The sequence below is a fragment of the Macaca mulatta genome, chromosome 14 (assembly GCF_049350105.2).
Source record: "Macaca mulatta isolate MMU2019108-1 chromosome 14, T2T-MMU8v2.0, whole genome shotgun sequence".
NCBI lineage: Eukaryota > Metazoa > Chordata > Mammalia > Primates > Cercopithecidae > Macaca > Macaca mulatta.
Window position 1 is genome coordinate 71311793 of NC_133419.1, and position 21854 is coordinate 71333646.

Below are 21854 nucleotides of genomic sequence, written 5' to 3' on the forward strand. Positions count from 1 at the left end.
TTTGAGAAATCTGCCAACACACCCTCCTGCATACAGAAACTTAAACATTGCATGTGAGCTGCCTCTTGTCTTGTTGCTGTCTCTCCAGTTACTATTCCCCAAATGCCTTCATTAACCCCTGATTATGGCTGGGTAACCACTTTAGGGTATTTGCAATAACTTTTATAGTCCATGCAAATTCACCAACACAGGCACATGGGGGCAAGAACATTAAAATCATACTTCAAGACTGGAATGAATCATGAGGTGTGATCTTTATAGCCTCCCCATGTCAAAACTAGATGTATTTTCTAGCTGAGAGAGAAGGAGAAGGCAAGACCACCACAGCAGAGGGACTAGGGCAATCATTCTCCAGGATGTCCAGACAGGGCCATAAGTTCAGTACTGACACATTCCTGGAGACAGAATACATGACCTACTTAAATTGCTGGAAGAAGACAGCACAATAGGTTTGATGCTTTATTACCACGGCATTCGACAGGATCCTAATATTCCCATCTTCCGTAGTAGTAGTAGTAGAAGTGAAACACTAGGGTGTCTCACTTGCCACCTTGTGAGAACATACGGAGGACCCTTGAACGGATCTCTTTGGTCTTGGCTCCATAGACAAGGGGGTTGACTACGGGTGGTAGCAGCAAGTAGGTATTAGCCATAACTACATGGAGCAGGGAGGTGGGACTACCCAGCCTATGCACCACTGAGAGTCCAATCAGGGGTACATAGAAGACCAGAACAGCACAGAGGTGGGAGATGCAGGTGTTGAAAGCCTTGAGTGCCGCCCTCCGAGGGGACAGCTCCAAAACAGCCCGCAGGATGAGGATGTATGAGAAGCCAATGAAGAGGGAGTCCACACCCATGACTGAAAGGATGATGAAGAGTCCATAAACTACATTGACCCTGGTGTCAGTACAGGACAGCTTCATAATATCTTGGTGCAGACAGAAGGAGTGTGTGACAGTATGTGTTCGGCAGTAGGGCAACCGCTTCAGGATGAAGGGCAGAGGGAAGAAGAATACAAACCCTCTGGTCAGGGCCGCTAGTCCAATCTTGGCCACAGTATAACCCGTCAGCACAGAAGCATGGTGCAATGGGTGGCAAATGGCCACAAAGCGGTCAAAAGGCATGGCCAGCAGGACAGCTGACTCCATGGCTGACAGAGCATGGATAAGGAACATCTGGGCCAGGCAAATGTTGAACTCGATCTCCTGGATGCCCATCAGGAAAAGGCTGGCCATCTTGGGCATGGTGATAGAGGAGAGGACTAGGTCAACGGTGGAAAGCATGGTCAGGAAGAGGTACATGGGCTCACGCAGGCGCCTCTCCACGCGAATGATGAGAACAATGGTCAGGTTACCCAAGGTGGCCAAGGCATACATAAAACACAGTGGGAAAGCCAGCCAAAAGTGTATGGTAGGCCCCAGGCCAGGAATACCCACCAGAAGGAAGTATGCAGGGTGGACCAGAGTTCCATTTGAAGTGGCTGTGACAGGGACCAAGAGCTGGGGCTTCTGCATCCCAAATCCAATGTCTAGGAAAAGGAAAAGTAGAAACATCATTCAATTGTGGCTCAGAGGAGAGAAAGGACTGATGAGGAAAAAGCACTGGAGTGGTGACAGTAGCAAACAGGACTAAGTCATCCTAGTAATTCTGAACCCTAGTCTCTCTCTACTCTGATTCTCCTTATGTACAACTTCCTTGACACCTTGAGCTTTACCCTGACCCTCCAAGGCCCCAGTGCTGCACAAGCAGATTCTATTACTGTCCAATGAATCTCAGTGTGTAAAACATGTAAGATAGTCCTGCATCTTCAGAGCTGATGTTGCTGCCCAGGCCACCGCTCTTAGCCTCTTCCCATCAGAGTAGACTTGTAGGATTGCTTAGAACGGTCCACACTGACCAGCTCTTCTGATGTATCCTGGGGTTAGGGTGGGTCTGGGTTCAGATTTAGAGGCTCAGTCTATAGCTGCCTTTAAGACCTATTATAATCTAATTTAAGATAGGGAGCAGAGGCTCAGTCTGGGATGACATTTCAAGAGAGGTTTGTGTTTAGGCCTGAATACCATTTATCAAACTTTCCTGATAGAATCATCTAAAGTAATTGAAAACACCATCCCTCTAGGTCCTGCTCCAGGCCCAAAAAACCAGAATTGCCAGGGCAGGGTTTTGGAAATCTTTTTAAAAAACAATAAGCCCCGCCGGATACAGTGGCTCACATCTGTAATCCCAGTACTTTGGGAGGCCGAGGCGGGCTGATCACGAGGTCAGGGGTTTGAGACCAGCCAGGCCAACATGGTGAAATCCCACCTCTACTAAAAATACAAAAGTTAGCTGGGCGTGGTAGAGCGTGCCTGTAATCCCAGCTACTCAGGAGGCTGAGGCAGGAGAATCGTTTAAACCTGGGCAGCAGAGGTTGCAGTGAGCCAAGATCACCCCACTGCATTCCAGCCTGGGTAACAGCAAAACTCCGAGTGACAGAGCGAGACTCCAACTCAAAAAAACAAAACAAATCAAACAAACAAACAAACAAAAAATAAGCCCTTTCCCCTAGGAAATTTGTGCTTTAAATCAGAGAATTTTGGGGAAAGTTGTTCTGGTGTTCTTGGGGGCAGGGAGGTGAATGAAGAGGGACTATCATTTCCATTTCCAGCTCCCAAACGAACAATAAACAGCATCTATCATCAGGATCTCTCAAGCCCCAGGTGAGAGTCAGTCCCAACTTGTGCTCAGCAAGAAGAGCATGTCATGGAAATCAGATGCAGCTGAGACATGAAAAGAAAATCAGCCAGTGCTGCTGCTGTTACTCCAGTGTTCACAGGCACACCCCTCCCTCCACCTACTCTCCCTGGTGATCACACAACGTCCCAGGCTCAACTTCTTTCTCTCTACAGACCACACTGTTCTAAGCCTGTATCCTGAGATTCAGCCATATAACCTACCGCCTCCTTGATATTTCTACCTGGATAGCCTATGGGCCTCCCACTCTTCTTGCCTCTAACAGGGACCCCTTTCAAACCTGTTCCTGATCTTAGAGAATGCTACTGCCCAGGACCCAGGTCACCCAAGTCAGGGCAGCTGGTCTCATCTTGACCCCTCTCCTCTTTTGCCCCACATGCAATTCAGCTTTTCCAATTAATCTATCAGGGCCATTCCTCTTACTTAATACACCTCCTCCCAACTTCATTATATTATCCACTCTGCCCTGATTATAAAAAGAGCCTTCCAACTTACCTCCCTGCCTCAAAACCTAGTCTATTCCAAACCACCTTCCACACCACTGCCATCTAAACAGTAAAACTGGACACATTGGGCTCCTGCTGAGCAAGTTACAAGTGATTCCCATAGCCTTCCAGAAAAGTGAGAACTAGAACTCCACAGTGTGCAGACGGCCCTTCACAGTGTTCCTCTAACTCAACTCTCCAGCCCAGCTTCAGTTTCCTTCTTCATTATCAATCACCACCAACGCCCCCACCACCACAACACACACGTGCACATACACACACAAATACACACTCATACATTTTTTTTCCTGGTAAGGTAATTCCCCTTGGCTTGCTTAAGTGAAGAGTAGGAGGTAGGAACTGAGGAGTCCTGTCCTGGGACAAAGGATAGGCAAAGCTTGGAATGGGTCTCACAGGCTTGAAGAAATTCCTCTGTGTAGGAACAAGGTCCAGGAACCCGGCTACTGTAAGCTGGAAAAGGTGTACGCTGGAAGTCCTAGCCAAGCAGCCAAGCTGACTGATCAAGGCCCGGCTTCCTTACGCAATGAGCCCTCTGTGCCTGTGTCTGCGGACCTTCCCGTTGCCTCCACTCCCTGGGCGCATTCACCATTAAGGCTTCCCCAGCGCATGGAGGCCGCCCAAATATAGCTTCTCTGGGGCCCCTCGGGAGTGTGAGGAGTGCTGGAGAGCGAACGAGTAGTGTCTCCCTGGCACTGACGCTCCGCTCAGACGCCCAAGGAAAGCTGAGCCTTGACTCCTGCCCAAAGGGACTGAGCTCCGTCACTATCCCTCTGAGCCCAGCTCAGGAGACTAGAGGGAGGCTGTGTCGCGGGGCGGAAAGGAGAAGAGGAATAACGGGGCTGGAAGAGAGTTGCTGCTGGAATGGAGGGGTGGGCACTCAGCAGAAAGCACGCAGACAGGGATACCAGCGCTCCGAACACACTAACTACTCCAGGGGAAGGGAGCTGTGTCAGGGACTCTCGCTTCTTCATGCTGCCACCTTGTGATCGCATAGGGGATCTGCAGCCTCGTGGCCGTCCCTGGGCAATGGCTCTGAGGATGATGCCTTTAAGGACCAAGGACCCAACTGACTCTAGCATCTGAGCTCCTTCCAGTCACTACTCGACGTTGCCCCTTAGCTCTCCCTCTCACCCTCTCAAGCCCACCCTTTCTTCCCCTTGGGTCACTAATCATAGATGTTCCTCCAGAAATGAGTCTGTGTGGCATATTTGTTTGAACATGGGGCTCTAGAAGGAAACAGACATGGGTCCACCCATTTATTACTAGTATGACTACTATAAGCATTTCACATGAAAGTATTTAATGTGAAAAGCAAAATGAGATACTAGCAAGTCTCCAGTGAATGTTTGTGTTCATTATTATTAGTCAAAACAAATGGAAGAGCCAATGATGTAGGAAATCCAGTAGACAGTGCCACAAAAGACAGAGGAAAAATATATTGAGAAGGAAGATTGGTCAGCAGTTCAGAAAGTTGCTGAGAGATCAAGTAGTGAAAAGACTGAAATCAAAGGTCACTGGCTACCTGGATAACAGGGTGGAGGGTGGAATCTTGAATGTAGCAGTGTGAGGAATGTGTTAGGAAGATATGAAGAGAGTAGATGTAGACAACCCTTTTAAGATATTTGTATGTGAACAGAGGAGTGAAATGGACAATACTGGGAGGATTTATAGCTCCATAGAGATTTAAAAATGTGTATTTTGGAACTAGAAGAGACTAAATGTCAACAGGATGGAGTTGGTAGAGAGGGTCCTTGTCCTTTACTCCTCACATTACTGGTAGCTACGGCACAAGAAGACAATCTGTCTTCCTCCTCTATATAGTAACCATGAGTAATCTTACTTTGTCCAATAGCTTTCATCACCCAAGCAGGCCGGACCAATCTCCTCAACTCCAAATATGGTGAAGTCTATTGGACATAGGTGTCCTTCAGACACCTCAAACTCAACACCTAACTCATTATTTCTAAGCTCATTGATTTCATTATCAACTAAGCTCATCATCTCTGGTCTTCAGTCTGGACCCTGCTCCCTGTCTGTTTTATGTTCCCTGTCATATAAATCACTCCGTTGGCCATGTCAAAAATTTAGAAGTCATCATCCCTGCCTTCTCCCCATCTCTCTCTCACCTTCCTCCCCAACCACATCCAGTCACCAAGTTCTCTTTATTTTATCTACTAGATATCTATTTTGTGAATCTGATTATCTTTCTCCATCTTTTTCGCCTTTTCTTCATTCCAAGCCAAGACAGATCTGATAATCTTTTGCCTAGATTATCAGAATAACTTGTTCACTGGTCAGACTCACTGAAGAACTTTCCTACCAATCTGTTGTCTGTGCTGTGGCCAGTGTGATCTTCCAAACACAAATCAGTTCATGGCGATTCTCCATTGCCTTTAGAATGAACAGTTGAATTCCCCATTGCCTGTAGAATGAACACACTCCTGAACCCAGCTAATAGGAACTCCATAAACCATCTCAGTGCAATTCTCCATCCCCATCTCCAACCATTTTACCTCCCTTTTTGCATACATAAGTCCTATTGGACCCAAAATATTTCCATATCTTCAATGTGCCATGCTCTCTCTCACCCTTCAGCCTTCACATATATTTTTCCCCTGGTAAAAACATTCATCCCATTCCCAGTTTTAATTCTTAGCCTCTTCTGTTTAAACACCCTTGCTTAGAAAGACTTTTCTTGACCCCTAATCTTGGCAGGCCCTCTTTACCCTTTTTCTCTTTGTTTTACTGATAGCATTTAATGTTGTGGTAATATTTTTCATACTTATGAACATATCTTCATATCTTTGTAGGGATGGTGGACAGTAATGTGTATGTATAAAAGGGAACATGTACAGAGTCCTCTTCTATCCACTCTTAAGGCAAAAATTATTGGTCTTGTCGATCTGCACTCATACCTCACAACTCTATTACTTCAATTGAGGCATTTTTAATGGGCAGTCCCCTTAAATTATTAGTAATATTAATGACATTATGTACCTAGTTGGCATAATTTCCACAGGCACTTTTCAAGCATTCATTTTTTTTTTCTCTTTTTATGATATTAAGAATAGATCTTATTAGGGTGGCCCACGGTATGACTTTAAAAATAATAATTTTCCCTGTACTTATGTTTCAATATTTTTTGAAGGAAAGAAGGGAGGAAAAATCACTCAATGTAAATGGAATGCTAAAAGGGCCAATGGATAATGGAGAGCTTTGGCCAAACATATACTCACGGCTTAGGAGATCCTAAAAGATATGAACTTGCCTAATTCGACAGCCCCATCTCATGACACCTCAACTCTCCCTCAATATGGCCCCATGTTGGCATCCTCCTAGTTCCTTAAATAAAGTTCTCTATCTGTACACCTCCTTCCAAGCATTTGCTCAAATGCTTGTTTTATCTGGAATGGTCAACCTCTTTGTTTCCCTCCTCTGAAACCTAACATTTCTTTAGTTTCTGTTTTAGGTGCTATTTCTATAAGAAAGTCTTTCCTGTAAGAAGATGTTTTCTTGTTTCTGTAGTATCCAAATTTCATTTTCAGATGACCAATGCCATCGTTTTTTGTTACGAGATAATGATATGTGTGTCACACACAAAGCCTTACTACCTCCCATGAAAAAAAGAGTGTAATTGTACCTAAAGATAAAATGATTCCTTGTGTTAATAACCTGTTATAAGGCAAGAAAAAGAAACATGGTATGAGAGTTAGAAAACGAAATTAGTGGTTATTTGTAGATTAGTGATTGTATATGTAGAAAATCCAAAAGACTCTATTGATAAGTTATTAAAAATGAGTATGTAAAGATTGCTGAATATGTCAACTTACAAAATTCCACCATATTTGTTTATAAAAATTTTTAAGTATTTACAATAACAGAAAAATCAGATGTCTAAGAGTAAATCTAACAAAGAATGTAGAGGAATCTCTGCACAGAAAACCACAAAGCATCCTTAAAAGAAACTGAAGAAGACCTAAATAAGTGGAAGAAAACACTATTCTTTTTAATTGGAAAACTCGATAATGTGAAGAATTTAATTAGACCCCAAATTTTTCTATTGAATCAATACAATTCCAATAATATCCTAATTGGTGATTGTGTAAAATTTGATAAGCTTGATTAAAATATACATAAAAATGTAAATTGCCAAAATTAGCCACAAAACTCTAGAAGAATGGGACAAAGGGAGATTTTATATACCAAATATCAAAAATTTTAAAACTATAGTAATTATGCATATGTGGTATTTGTTCAGGGATAGATAATTGAGCCAATGAATGGAAATAAAATTTCAGAAGCATACCCACTCATACACAGCCAGTTGTTAAATGACAAAGGTAATTCTGTGAGGCAATCAGAAAAGGAGAATTTTTTTATTAAATGATACTACAATAACTGAATATCCATATGGAAAAAATAAAATTTGAACCCTAAATTCACACTACTTATAAGAATTAATTCTTCATGGTTTGCATATATAAGTACAAAAGGCAAACCAAGTAGCCTTCCTGAAGTAATATAAAATAATATTTTCATGACCTCAAGGAAAGATTGACTTCTTAATGCCGTTAATTCATCCATGAATATTTATTGAGTGCCTAATATATGGCAGGTACTCTTCTAAGTGATGGAAACACTTTACTGAACAGAACAGAAAAAAACTCCTGCTTTTGTAGAGCTTACATGCCAGCCAGTATGATTTAGTTTCCTGTGTAGGTATATCTGTCTAGATGCATGCCAGATAGTTTTTTTTTACTTGTAGTTTATAAATTTCACCAGGAATTATCTAGAAATAGATATTTTATTTTATAAATAAGTAAGCATGGCATATCTTAAGTCTTAAGACTTGGGTCTTTAGCTTTATTAACCTTTTCTCTCCTTTTTTTTTTTTTTTTTTTGAGACAGGGTCTCGCTCTGTCCCCCAGGCTGGGGTACAGTAGCCTGATCATACTCCACTGCAGCCTCAAACTCCTGGACTCAAACTTATGGACCTTTTCTACCAGTTATTTTCTTTCTTTTTTTTTTTTTGAGACGGAGTCTCGCTCTGTCGCCCAGGCTGGAGTGCAGTGGCCGGATCTCAGCTCACTGCAAGCTCCGCCTCCCGGGTTCACGCCATTCTCCTGCCTCAGCCTCCCGAGTAGCTGGGACTACAGGCGCCCGCCACCACGCCCAGCTAGTTTTTTGTATTTTTTAGTAGAGACGGGGTTTCACCGTGTTAGCCAGGATGGTCTCGATCTCCTGACCTCGTGATCCACCTGTCTCGGACCAGTTATTTTCTTGACTGTTGATTTTATTCCATCTTCCCCATCCCCGCTTTCCTTCCTTCTAGAATATGTGTATTTGCCCTCTGTGTCTTTTATCTATTCTCTCCTTTCTATATATTTGTTGAAAAACAAAGAACTAAGCATGATCAATTTGAGAGATTCTTTCAGAATGTTGTGCAGAAAGACAATGCCCACTTGGCTTCTATTCAGCTTCTATTCAGTGCTTTTTGTTGTTGTTGTTGTTGTTGTTGTTGTTGTTGTTGTTGTTGTTGTTTTTAATGTACACATTGAAGTTTTAGATATTCAAGAAGATATTTTACCTCTTCCTTCTTTTGGCCCAGAATCAATTGACACAGGAGTCAGACAGCTAAAGATAAAAATGTAGGTGTGATAACTGAAAAAAAATACTGATTTGGAGGGTTAGAGTTTTCATATGTGACCCATTGACTTTCAGTTCTTCATATCCAAATTAACCTACCCAGCTAGTCATAATCAGAGTACAACATCACAAGGACTCCCCCACCCTCACAGAGGTGAGTTCCTCCTGAAATGGCAGGGAACAGACCTGAATGTATACCGTCTATAACCAGGTAGATTCAACAGAAGGACCTGGACGGGGCTGAGCCACAATGGCTACTTCCTTCTCCAAAACTCACTTATATATGTCACTCAGTGCCAGAGGGAATGGAAAGAAGCCAAGAGCTCTACTCCAATGGAAATTCTTCTACATGGGAAAGAGGCCAGGGAGAAAGTTTTCCCCATATAATTTGCACACTCTGTTTTACTGTTATCGTTACATTCGCCACCCTCCATCCCATATCCACGGGTTTCATATCAGCAGATTCAACTGATTGCAGATCAAAAAATTTCTAAAAAATAAGAAAAACAACTTCCATCAATTTACTTACCAATTTATTATAATTCATATGTATTAGCATGAATTATGAAACTTATATCTCCTAAAATTTTGCCTAATCTTTCTTTTTCTCTATATCTTTCCCTCTTCCCCTGCTTAGTCCTCCCTCTCACATTCTTTTTCAAACACATACTCATTGACAGCAGCACTGTGCTAGTTCATGCCAAACTTAAACCATCCCTGTCTTAGTGGTGTTGGCATTCCATGGAAATTGAATTCAAAAAAAATGGCAATTCAGTGGAGGAAAGACAGTCCATTCCTCCACTGAATTGCCATTTCCATTGAATTTCCCATGGACTTTGGAACAGAAATAGGAAATTTCAGCTAATAGTGCTGGAGGATTGGGCATCTTAGACAAAACAAACAAACAAAAACAAGCTCCACCTGAATCTCACACGTTAAGTAAGAATTAACTCAAATGGATTACGATTTACATATAAAATGTAAAAGTGTGTAATTGTTACAAGAAAACAGAAAATCTTTGAGATATAAGACTAGGTGAAGAGTTTCTTAGACTTAACACCAAAAATATAATCCAGAAAAGAAAAAAACTGATGAATTTGACTTCCTCAAAATTAAACACTTTTGTTCTGTGACAGACCCTGTTAATAGGATGAAAAGATAAGCCACAGACTGGGAGAAAGAGTTTGCAAATTTTACATCTGGCAAAGAACTTGTACCTAGAATAAAGAATTCTCAAAAATTAACGATGAAAAATTGGAATTAGAAAATAGATGAAAGACATAAAGAGATTTTTTTTTTTATCAAAGAGGATATATGGATGGCATATAAACATATGAAAAGGCCGGGTTTGGTGGCTCAGTGCTGTAATCTCAGCACTTTGGGAGGCTGAGGTGGGCGGATCACTTGAGGTCAGGAGTTCAAGACCAGCCTGGCCAACATGGTGAAACCCCGTCTCTACTAAAAATACAAAAATTAGCCAGGTGTGGTGGCGGGCGCATGTAATCACAGCTATTTGGGAGACTGAGGCAGGAGAATCGTTTGAAACTGGGAGGTGGATGTTGCAGTGAGCCAAGATCACGCCACTGCCCTCCGACCTGGGTGACACAGCAAGGTTCCATCACAAAAAAGAAAAAAATAAGAAAAAACAGGCAGCATTTCTAGCCATTAGATAAATACAAATTAAGATCATGATAACTGGCCAGATGCGGTGGCTCACGCCTGTAATCCCAGCACTTCGGCAGGCTGAGGCGGGTGGATCACCTGAGGTCCAGAGTTTGAGACCAGCCTAACATGATGAAACCCCGTCTCTTAGCCGGGCATGGTGGCACATGCCTGTAATCCCAGCTACTCCGGAGGCTGAGGCAGGAGAATGGCTTGAACCAGGGAGGCGGAGGTTGCTGTGAGCCCAGATTGCGCCATTGCACTCCAGCCTGGGCAACAAGAGTGAAACTCGGTCTCAAAAAAAAAAGAAGACTATAGCTATGCACCAATTAGTACAGCTAAAGTAAGAAATAGAGACACCTCCAAATGCTAGTGAAGATGCAGATAAACAACCTCTAATGCATTGCTGGCAAGATTGTAAAATGGCACAACTATTCTGGAAAATAGTTTGGTAGTTTTTTGTTTTATTAAACTTTAAGTTCTGGGATACATGTGCAGAACATGCAGGTTTGTTACATAGGTATACATGTGCCATGGTGGCTTGCTGCATCCATCAACCATCGTCTAGATTTTAAGCTCCACATGTATTAGGTATTACTAATGTTTTCCTTCCCCTTGCCCCACGCCCACTGACACACCCGGGTGAGTGATGTTCTACTCCCTGTGTCCATGTGTTCCCATTGTTCAACTCCCACTTATGAGTGAGAATATGCAGTGTTTGGTTTTCTGTTCCTGTGCAAGTTTAATGAGAATGATGGTTTCTACCTTCATCCATGTCCCTGCAAAGGACATGAACTCATTCTTTCTTAGGGCTGCATAGTATTCCATGGTGTACATGTGCCACATTTTCTTTATCCAGTCTATCATTGATGGGCATTTGGGTTGGTTCCAAGTGTTTACTATTGTGAACAGCACTGCAATAAACATACATGTGCATGTGTCTTTATAGTAGAATGATGTATAATCCTTTGGGTATATACCCAGTAATGAGATTGCTGGGTCAAATAGTATTTCTGGTTCTAGATCCCTAAGGAATTGCCACACTGTCTTCCACAATGGTTAAACTAATTTTCCACAATGGTTAAACCATTACACAATGGTTAAACTACCATCAACAATGTAGAAGTGTTCCACATCCTCTACAGCATCTGTTGTTTCCTGACTTTTTAATGATCACCCTTCTAACTGGTGTGAGATGGTATCTCATTGTGGTTTTGATTTGCATTTCTCTAATGACCAGAGATATGAGCTTTTTTCCATATGTTTATTGGCCACATAAAAGCCTTCTTTTGAAACGTGTCTGTTCATATCCTTTGTCCACTTTGTGATGGGGTTGTTTTTTCTTATAAATTTGTTTAAGTTCCTTGTAGATTCTGGATATTAGACTTTGTCAAATGGATAGATTGCAAAAATTTTCTCTTATTCTGCAGGTTGCCTGTTCACTCTAATAATAGTTTCTTTTGCTGTGCAGAAGTTCTTTAGTTTAATTAGATGCCATTTGTCAATGTTGGCTTTTGTTGCAATTGCCTTTGGTGTCTTAGTCATGAAGTCTTTGCCCATGCCTATGTCTGGAATGGTATTGCCTAGGTTTTCTTCTAGGGTTTTTATGGTTTGGGGCTTTACATTTAAGTCTTTAATCCATCTTGAGTTAATGTTTGTGTAAGGTGTAAGAAAGGGGTACAGTTCTGCATATGGCTAGCCAATTTTCCCAGCACCATTTATTAAGTAGGGAGTCATTTCCCCATTGCTTGTTTTCGTCAAGTTTGTCGACAATCAGTTGGTTGTAGATGTGTGGTGTTATTTCTATGGCCTCTATTCAGTTCCATTGGTCTAAATACCTGTTTTGGTACCAGTGCCATGCTGTTTTGGTTACTGTAGCCTTATAATATAGTTTGAAGTCAGGTAGCATGATACCTCCAGCTTTGTTCTTTTTGCTTAGGATTGCCTTGGCTATCCAGGCTCTTTTTTGGTTCCATATGAAATTTAAAGTCGTTTTTCTAGTTCTGTGAAGAAAGCCAAAGGTAGCTTGATGGGAATAGCATTGAATCTATAAATTCCTTTGGGCAGTATGACCATTTTCATGATATTGATTCTTCCTATCCATGAGCCTAGAATTTTTTTCCATTTGTTTCTATCCTCTCGTATTTCCTTGAGCAGTGGTTTGCAGCTCTCCTTGAATCAGTTCTTCAGGTTCCTTGTAAGTTGTATTCCTAGGTATTTTATTCTCCTTGTAGCAATCGTGAATGGGAGTTCACTCATGATTTGGCTCTCTGTTTGTCTATTATTGGTGCATAGGCATGCTAGTGATTTTTGCACATTGATTTTGTATCCTGAGACTTTGCTGAAGTTGCTTATTAGCTTAAGGAGTTTTGGGGCTGAGACGATGGGGTTTTCTAAATATACAATCGTGTCATCTGCAAACACAGACAATTTGACTTCTTCTCTTCCTATTTGTATATCTTTTATTTCTTTTTCTTGCCTGATTGCCCCAGCCAGAACTTCCAATACTATGTTGAATATGAGTGGCGAGAGAGGGTATCCTTCTCGTGTACCAGTTTTCAAAGGGAATGCTTCCACCATTTGCCCATTCCGTATGATATTTGCTATTGGTTTGTCATAAATAGCTCTTACTATTTTGAGATATGTCCCATCAATATCTAGTTTATTGAGAGTTTTTAGCATGAAGGGATGTTGAATTTTATCAAAGGCCTTTTCTGCATCTATTGAGATCTATTTCTGCATCTATTGTTTTTGTCACTGGTTCTGTTTATGTGCTGGATTGCATTTATTGATTTGTGTATATTGAGCCAGCCATTCTTTTGCATTTGCTGAGGAGTGTTTTACTTCCACTTACATGGTTGATTTTAGAATAAGTGCTATGTGGTGCTGAGAAGAATGTATATTCTGTTGATTTGGGGTGGAGAGTTGTGTAGATGTCTGTTAGGTCTGCTTGGTCCAGAGCTGAGTTAAAGTCCTGAATATCCTTGTTAATTTTCTGGACAAATCATTGATTTGTCCAATATTGACAGTGGGGTATTAAAGTTTCCCACTATTATTGTGCGGGAGTCTAAGTATCTTTGTAGGTCTCTAAGAACTTGCTTTATGAATCTGGGTGCTCTTGTATTGGGTTCATATACATTTAGGATAGTTAGCTCTTCTTGTTGCATTGATCCCTTTACCATTATGTAATTCCTTTCTTTTTTTTTTTTTATCTTTGTTGGTTTAAAGTCTGTTTTATCAGAGACTAGGATTGCAATCCCTGTTTGTTTGTTTTTCTTTCCCTTTGCTTGGTAATATTCCTCCATCCCTTTATTTTGAACCTATGTGTGTCTTTGCACAGGAAACAGGTCTCCTGAATACAGCACACTGATGGGTTTATCCAATTTGCCAGTCTGTGTCATTTAATTGGGGCATTTAGCCCATTTACATTTAAGGTTCATATTGTTATGTGTGAATCTGATCCTGGCATCATGATGCTAGCTGCTTATTTTGCACATTAGTTGATGCAGTTTCTTCATAGTGTCATTGGTCTTTACATTTTGGTATATTTTTGCAGGCTGGTACCAGTTTTTCCTTTCCATATTTGGTGCTTCCTTCAGAAACTCTTTTAAGGCAGGCCAGGTTGTGACGAAATCCCTCAGCATTTGGTTGTCTGTAAAGCACAATGGAACAGAATAGAGATTCCAGAAATAAAACTGTAAAGCTACAACCATCAGATCTTTGACAAACCTGACAAAAACAAGCAATGCGGAAATGATTCCCTTTTTAATAAATGGTGCTGGGACAACTAGCTAGCCATATGCAGAAAATTGAAACTGGACCCCTTTGCTATTACTATATACAAAGATCAACTCAAGGTGAATTAAAGACTTAAATGTGAAACCCAAAACTATAAAAACCTCAGAAGAAAACCAAGGTAATACCATTCATGAGACAGGCATGGGCAACAATTTCATGCAAATGCCAAAAGCATTGCAACAACAGCAAAAATTGACAAATGGGATCTAATTAAACTAAAGAGCTTCTGCACAGCAAAACAAATCTTCAACAGAGTAAACAAATGACTTACAGAATGGGAGAAAACTTTTGCAAGCTATCCATCTGACAAAGATCTAATATTGAGCATCCATAAGAAACTTAAACAAATTTACAAGAAAAAAACAACCCCATCAAAAAGTGGGCAAAGGACATGAACAGATACTTCTCAAAAGAAAACATACATGTGGCCAACAACATATGAAAAGAAGCTCAACATCACTGATCATTAGAGGAATGCAAATCAAAACCACAGTGAGATACTATCTCACACCAGTCAGAATGGCTATCAATAAAATATTAAAAAACAACAGATGCTGGCGAGGTTGTGAAGAAAAGGAGCACTTTCATGCTGTCAGTGGGAGTGTAAATTAGTTCAACTATTGTGGAAGACAGTGTGGCAATTTCTCAAAGACCTACAGGCAGAAATGTCATTCAACCCAGCAATCTCATTACTGGGCATATACCCAAAGGAATAGAAATCATTCTATTATAAAGACACATGCACGCATATGTTCATTGCAGCACTATTCACAATAATAAAGACATGGATTCAACCTAAATGTCCATCAACAGTGGGTTGGATAAAGTAAATGTGGTACATAGACACCATGGAATATGATATAGCCATAAAAAGAAATGAGATCATGTCCTTTGCAGGGACATGGATGGAACTGGAGGCCACTATCCTTAGCAAACTAATGCAGGAGTAGAAAACCAAATACCACATATTCTATCTTATAAGTAGGAGCTAAACGATGAGAACACATGGATATATGGGGGAAACAACACACACTGGGGCCTGTTGGAGGGTTTGGGGTGTGAGAAGGGAGAGGATCAGCATAAGCCTATCTGACTAGTAAACCTAAGCAAAGTTGTCTCAATTACTTTTAATACTGACAATTCTGAAGACATTCCTAAATAGGAATTTTAACAAAATTTAACAATAATTTTAAAACTAGTTTTATTTACTGTATGTTATCTTAAATCACATAGAAATATCATATAAACAGACAGAGGCACATCTTATAGCTTTCATTAAGATTTTTCATTTGTCAACTTCCAAACAGTTTTTATTTTCCCCATTCAGACTATCAGTCTTCCAATGGCCTGTTTCGTTGCCCTAAGCAACTGTTACCTAGGCAGTCCTAAATCTGCACTTCTAAAGGGATAACTTCTAGGTGAAACAAGGTGGGAAATTTATATCTTAAAAGTATGGAGCTGAGACTTCAGACCTAAATATCCTACCATCATTTCCTCAAACCAAAGAAAAAGCATGTAGGTAAAAGCCCACTTAAGACAAGATAGCCAGGAAAAGCACCTCAAACAAAAGTAAGACTTGTTATGTAAACGAAAATCAATGGTAAAAATTTCTAGTGACTCAGTCCTTCCTCTCTTTGGTGTACACAGGCAGACACCCTCACAAATGGACAGTTCCTTTAGAGATGTAAATTTCTTTTCAAAAGCATTTCAAAATAGCCACCCAAATGCCATAAAGGTATATTATGGAGACTGATTTTGTTCCATAGGTGGTCATTTTAACTCAGCTTCTGTTTTTTACCTAAAATTACTGCATTTAGGGTGACGCCCATTAAGGAATAGAGAAAACCAAGCATTCTCTCTGTGTAGACTCATGGATAGCTCTGAAAAGAAAAACAGGAAGCCTACTTTACCAGAGGGTCTACCTTTTACAAACACTTTATCCAGTTTTCTCTTCACCTTCAGGGCAGGGTAGTAACTAGACTAAAAGGTTAGAAGACTTAATTTTTCTTATCAATTAGTTGCTTAAGCTTTTTGTCTTTTATAAAGAGCTTTCTTAAAAATAATAAAAATAATGAAATATTTTTAGAAGCATCAGCACATCAATAGGCATCCCTATACTATAGGTAGGTGTTGCTAGAAAATGGAGTACTCAGTTCTGCAGTAATTAAGCAACCCATTTTTACATTTAATGTTCGCTTAATTCTCAGATCCCCTTGATCAACTTAGCCAATGATTTTTCCCTACCTAAGAGCACAAAAGAAACAGAAGATACAAATCCCTGCAAATTTTAGAAAGCCAGAGTTCACATCCCCTGCAGTACTGATGCAGGAGTTACGAAGGAATTACTTAGGCAGATAGCAAGGGCACCCCCAAATCATTTTCTAACAAAGAGCAGCCTGCAAGCTGGGAGCTTGCATGGGTGAATACCGCAGAAGCTGAGGACTAGACATTTTCAAACTGGTGGCTCCACTTTCCCTTCTCTGCCAGCCACGTGTATTGTAAGGAGCAGACAAGATGAGGCCAATCAACTGAAAAGCCCATTTGCATAAGATTAGGGTAAGGCAACCAGCCTTCCCCATGTGCCATGTAAATGTCATACCTAATTGAACCAATCTGTGAGCCCTACAAAAATCAGACACCTCCTTCTCATAGGAGACTAAAACAATGGATGCGTTCGCTGCCAGCCAGTATTTTTTTCTGCGCATCCTTTCCGCATGTTCTTTTCTGCTCAGAGAACCTTTCCTCTATGGAGGAAGCTGTTTCTCTTTCTCTTCTCTTCTACTTATTAAGCCTCTGCTCCTAAACTCCACGTGTGTCTGTGTCCTAAATTTTCTTGCCCTGCGACAAGGAACCATTGGCATTATTCAAAGGCTTCTGGACTGAACCCAGGCTCCGACAGTCCATCCAGGTGTTGGTAAAGGATCTCCAGCTATCCCATCACAAAATTTTCCTTTCTTTTCTATCCATGGTCGTTCTCTCCTATCCTGTCTGTATATGCAATGTGCAGGAATGTTTATAATTCAGGGAAACAGTTCTGTTAGGAAAGATCCCCAAACATGCAGTAACTCAATGACGTCTTTGCCATTTGTCTGCTGAGTACATGATATTTCTAGGCCAACAGCGCCACCTACTGGAAACAGAAATCCTTTCCTTTTTTTAAATTATTATTATTATACTTTAACTTCTAGGGTACATGTGCATAACGTTCAGGTTTGTTACATATGAATATTTGTGCCATGTTGCTGTGCTGCACCCACCAACTCGTCAACACCCAACAACTCGTCATTTACATCAGGTATAACTCCCAATGCAATCCCTCCCCCTTCCCCCATCCCCATGATAGTCCCCGGTGTGTGATGTTCCCCTTCCCGAGTCCAAGTGATCTCATTGTTCAGTTCCCACCTATGAGTGAGAACATGCGGTGTTTGGTTTTCTGTTCTTGTGATAGTTTGCTAAGAATGATGGTTTCCAGCTGCATCCATGTCCCTACAAATGACACAAACTCATCCTTTTTTATGGCTGCATAGTATTCCATGGTGTATATGTGCCACATTTTCTTAATCCAGTCTGTCACTGATGGACATTTGGGTTGATTCCAAGTCTTTGCTATTGTGAATAGTGCTGCAATAAACATATGTGTGCATGTGTCTTTATAGCAGCATGATTTATAATCCTTGGGGTATATCCCCAGTAATGGGATGGCTGGGTCATATGGTACATCTAGTTCTAGATCCTTCAGGAATCGCCATACTGTTTTCCACAATGGTTGGACTAGTTTACAATCCCAACAGTGTAAAAGTGTTCCTATTGGAGGGGCGGAGCAAGATGGCCGAATAGGAACAGCTCCAGTCTCCAACTCCCAGTGCAAGCGACACAGAAGACCGGTGATTTCTGCAGTTTCAACTGAGGTACTGGGTTCATCTCACTAGGGAGTGCCGGACAATCAGTGCTGGTGAGCTGCTGCAGCACGACCAGCGAGAGCTGAAGCAGGGGGAGGCATCGCCTCACCTGGGAAGCGCAAGGGGAAAGGGAATCCCTTTCCCTAGCCAGGGGAACTGAGACACACAACACCTGGAAAATCGGGTAACTCCCACCCCAATACTGCGCTTTAAACAAACAGGCACACCAGGAGATTATATCCCACACCTGGCCAGGAGGGTCCCACGCCCACGGAGCCTCCCTCATTGCTAGCACAGCAGTCTGCGATCTAACCGCAAGGCAGCAGCCAGGCTGGGGGAGGGGCGCCCACCATTGCTGAGGCTTAAGTAGGTAAACAAAGCCGCTGGGAAGCTCGAACTGGGTGGAGCTCACAGCAGCTCAAGGAAACCTGCCTGACTCTGTAGACTCCACCTCTGGGGACAGGGCACAGTAAACAACCACAAAAGCAGCAGAAACCTCTGCAGACGCAAACGACTCTGTCTGACAGCTTTGAAGAGAGCAGTGGATCTCCCAACACGGAGGCTGAGATCTGAGAAGGGACAGACTGCCTGCTCAAGTGTGTTCCTGACCCCTGAGTAGCCTAACTGGGAGACATCCCCTACTAGGGGCAGTCTGACACCCCACACCTCACAGGGTAGAGTACACCCCTGAGAGGAAGCCTCCAAAGCAAGAATCACACAGGTACACTCGCTATTAAGCAACATTCTATCTTCTGCAGCATCTGCTGCTGATACCCAGGCAAACAGGGTCAGGAGTGGACTTCAAGCAATCTCCAACAGACCTGCAGCTGAGGGTCCTGACTGTTAGAAGGAAAACTATCAAACAGGAAGGACACCTACACCAAAACCCCATCAGTACGTCACCAACATCATCAAAGACCAGAGGCAGATAAAACCACATCAAAGACCAGACGCAGATTTCCCACAAAGATGGGGAAAAAGCAGGGCAGAAAAGCTGGAAATTCAAAAAATAAGAGCACATCTCCCCCGGCAAAGGAGCGCAGCTCATCGCCAGCAACGGATCAAAGCTTGACGGAGAATGACTTTGACGAGATGAGAGAAGAAGGCTTCAGTCCATCAAACTTCTCAGAGCTAAAGGAGGAATTACGTAGCCAGCGCAAAGAAACTAAAAATCTTGAAAAAAAAGTGGAAGAATTGATGGCTAGAGTAATTAATGCAGAGAAGGTCCTAAACGAAATGAAAGAGATGAAAACCATGACACGAGAAATACGTGACAAATGCACAAGCTTCAGTAACCGACTCGATCAACTGGAAGAAAGAGTATCAGCGATTGAGGATCAAATGAACAAAATGAAGTGAGAAGAGAAACCAAAAGAAAAAAGAAGAAAAAGAAATGAACAAGCCTGAAAGAAGTATGGGATTATGTAAAAAGACCAAATCTATGTCTGATTGGGGTGCCTGAGAGTGAGGGGGAAAATGGAACCAAGTGGGAAAACACTCTTCAGGATATCATCCAGGAGAACTTCCCCAACCTAGTAGGGCAGGCCAACATTCAAATCCAGGAAATACAGAGAACGCCACAAAGATACTCCTCGAGAAGAGCAACTCCAAGACACATAATTGCCAGATTCACCAAAGTTGAAATGAAGGAAAAAATCTTAAGGGCAGCCAGAGAGAAATGTCGGGTTACCCAGAAAGGGAAGCCCATCAGACTAACAGCAGATCTCTCGGCAGAAACTCTCTAAGCCAAACTAAGTTTCATAAGTGAAGGAGAAATAAAATCCTTTACAGATAAGCCAATGCTTAGAGATTTTGTCACCACTAGGCCTGCCTTACAAGAGACCCTGAAGGAAGCACTCAACATGGAAAGGAACAACCGGTACCAGCCATTGCAAAAACATGCCAAAATGTAAAGACCATTTAGGCTAGGAAGAAACTGCATCAACTAACGAGCAAAATAACCAGTTAATATCATAATGGCAGGATCAAGTTCACACATAACAATATTAACCTTAAATGTAAATGGACTAAATGCTCCAATTAAAAGACACAGACTGGCAAACTAGATAAAGAGTCAAGACCCATCAGTCTGCTGTATTCAGAAGACCCATCTCACACACAGAGACATACATAGGCTCAAAATAAAGGGATGGAGGAAGATGTACCAAGCAAATGGAGAACAAAAGAAAGCAGAGGTTGCAGTACTAGTCTCTGATAAAACAGACTTTAAACCATCAAAGATCAAAAGAGACAAAGAAGGCCATTACATAATGGTAAAGGGATCAATTCAACAGGAAGAGCTAACTATCCTAAATATATATGCACCCAATACAGGAGCACCCAGATTCATAAAGCAAGTCCTTAGAGACTTACAAAGAGACTTAGACTCCCATACAATAATAATGGGAGACTTCAACACTCCACTGTCAACATTAGACAGATCAACGAGACAGAAAGTTAACAAGGATATCCAGGAATTGAACTCATCTCTGCAGCAAGCAGACCTAATAGACATCTATAGAACTCTCCACCCCAAATCAACAGAATATACATTCTTCTCAGCACCACATCGCACTTATTCCAAAATTGACCACATAATTGGAAGTAAAGCACTCTTCAGCAAATGTACAAGAACAGAAATTATAACAAACTGTCTCTCAGACCACAGTGCAATCAAACTAGAACTCAGGACTAAGAAACTCAATCAAAACCGCTCAACTACATGGAAACTGAACAACCTGCTCCTGAATGATTACTGGGTACATAACGAAATGAAGGCAGAAATAAAGATGTTCTTTGAAACCAATGAGAACAAAGATACAACATACCGGAATCCCTGGGACACATTTAAAGCAGTGTGTAGAGGGAAATTTATAGCACTAAATGCCCACAAGAGAAAGCAGGAAAGATCTAAAATTGACACTCTAACATCACAGTTAAAAGAACTAGAGAAGCAAGAGCAAACACATTCAAAAGCTAGCAGAAGGCAAGAAATAACTATAAATAATGTGTCTGTTGGCTGTATGAATGTCTTCTTTTGAGAAATGTCTGTTCATATCCTTTGCCCACTTTTTGATGGGGTTGTTTGTTTTTTTCTTGTCAATTTGTTTGAGTTCTTTGTAGGTTCTGGATATTAGCCCTTTGTCAGATGAGTAGATTGCAAAAATTTTCTCCCATTCTGTAGGTTGCCTGTTCACTCTGATGGTAGTTTCTTTTGCTGTGCAGAAGCTCTTTAGTTTAATGAGATCCCATTTGTCAATTTTGGCTTTTGCTGCCGTTGCTTTTGGTGTTTTAGACATGAAGTCTTTGCCCATGCCTATGTCCTGAATGGTACTACCTAGGTTTTCCTCTAGGGTTTTTATGGTATTAGGTCTAACATTTAAGTCTCTAATCCATCTTGAATTAATTTTTGTATAAGGAGTAAGGAAAGGATCCGGTTTCAGCTTTCTACTTATGGCTAGCCAATTTTCCCAGCACCATTTATTAAATAGGGAATCCTTTCCCCATTTCTTGTTTCTCTCAGGTTTGTCAAAGATCAGATGGCTGTAGATGTGTGGTATTATTTCTGAGGACTCTGTTCTGTTCCATTGGTCTATATCTCTGTTTTGGT

At 41.5% G+C, this 21854-nt stretch overlaps 1 protein-coding gene across 1 annotated transcript; it reads right to left on the minus strand.

Moving 5' to 3' along the window:
• Nucleotides 1–539: 539 nt before the first annotated feature.
• OR51D1 (olfactory receptor family 51 subfamily D member 1) lies at nt 540–1514 on the minus strand. Its single transcript, XM_015115070.3, has one exon. The coding sequence runs from the start codon at nt 1512–1514 to the stop codon at nt 540–542; it is 975 nt and encodes a 324-aa protein (XP_014970556.3).
• Between the last annotated feature and the right edge of the window lie 20340 nt (nt 1515–21854).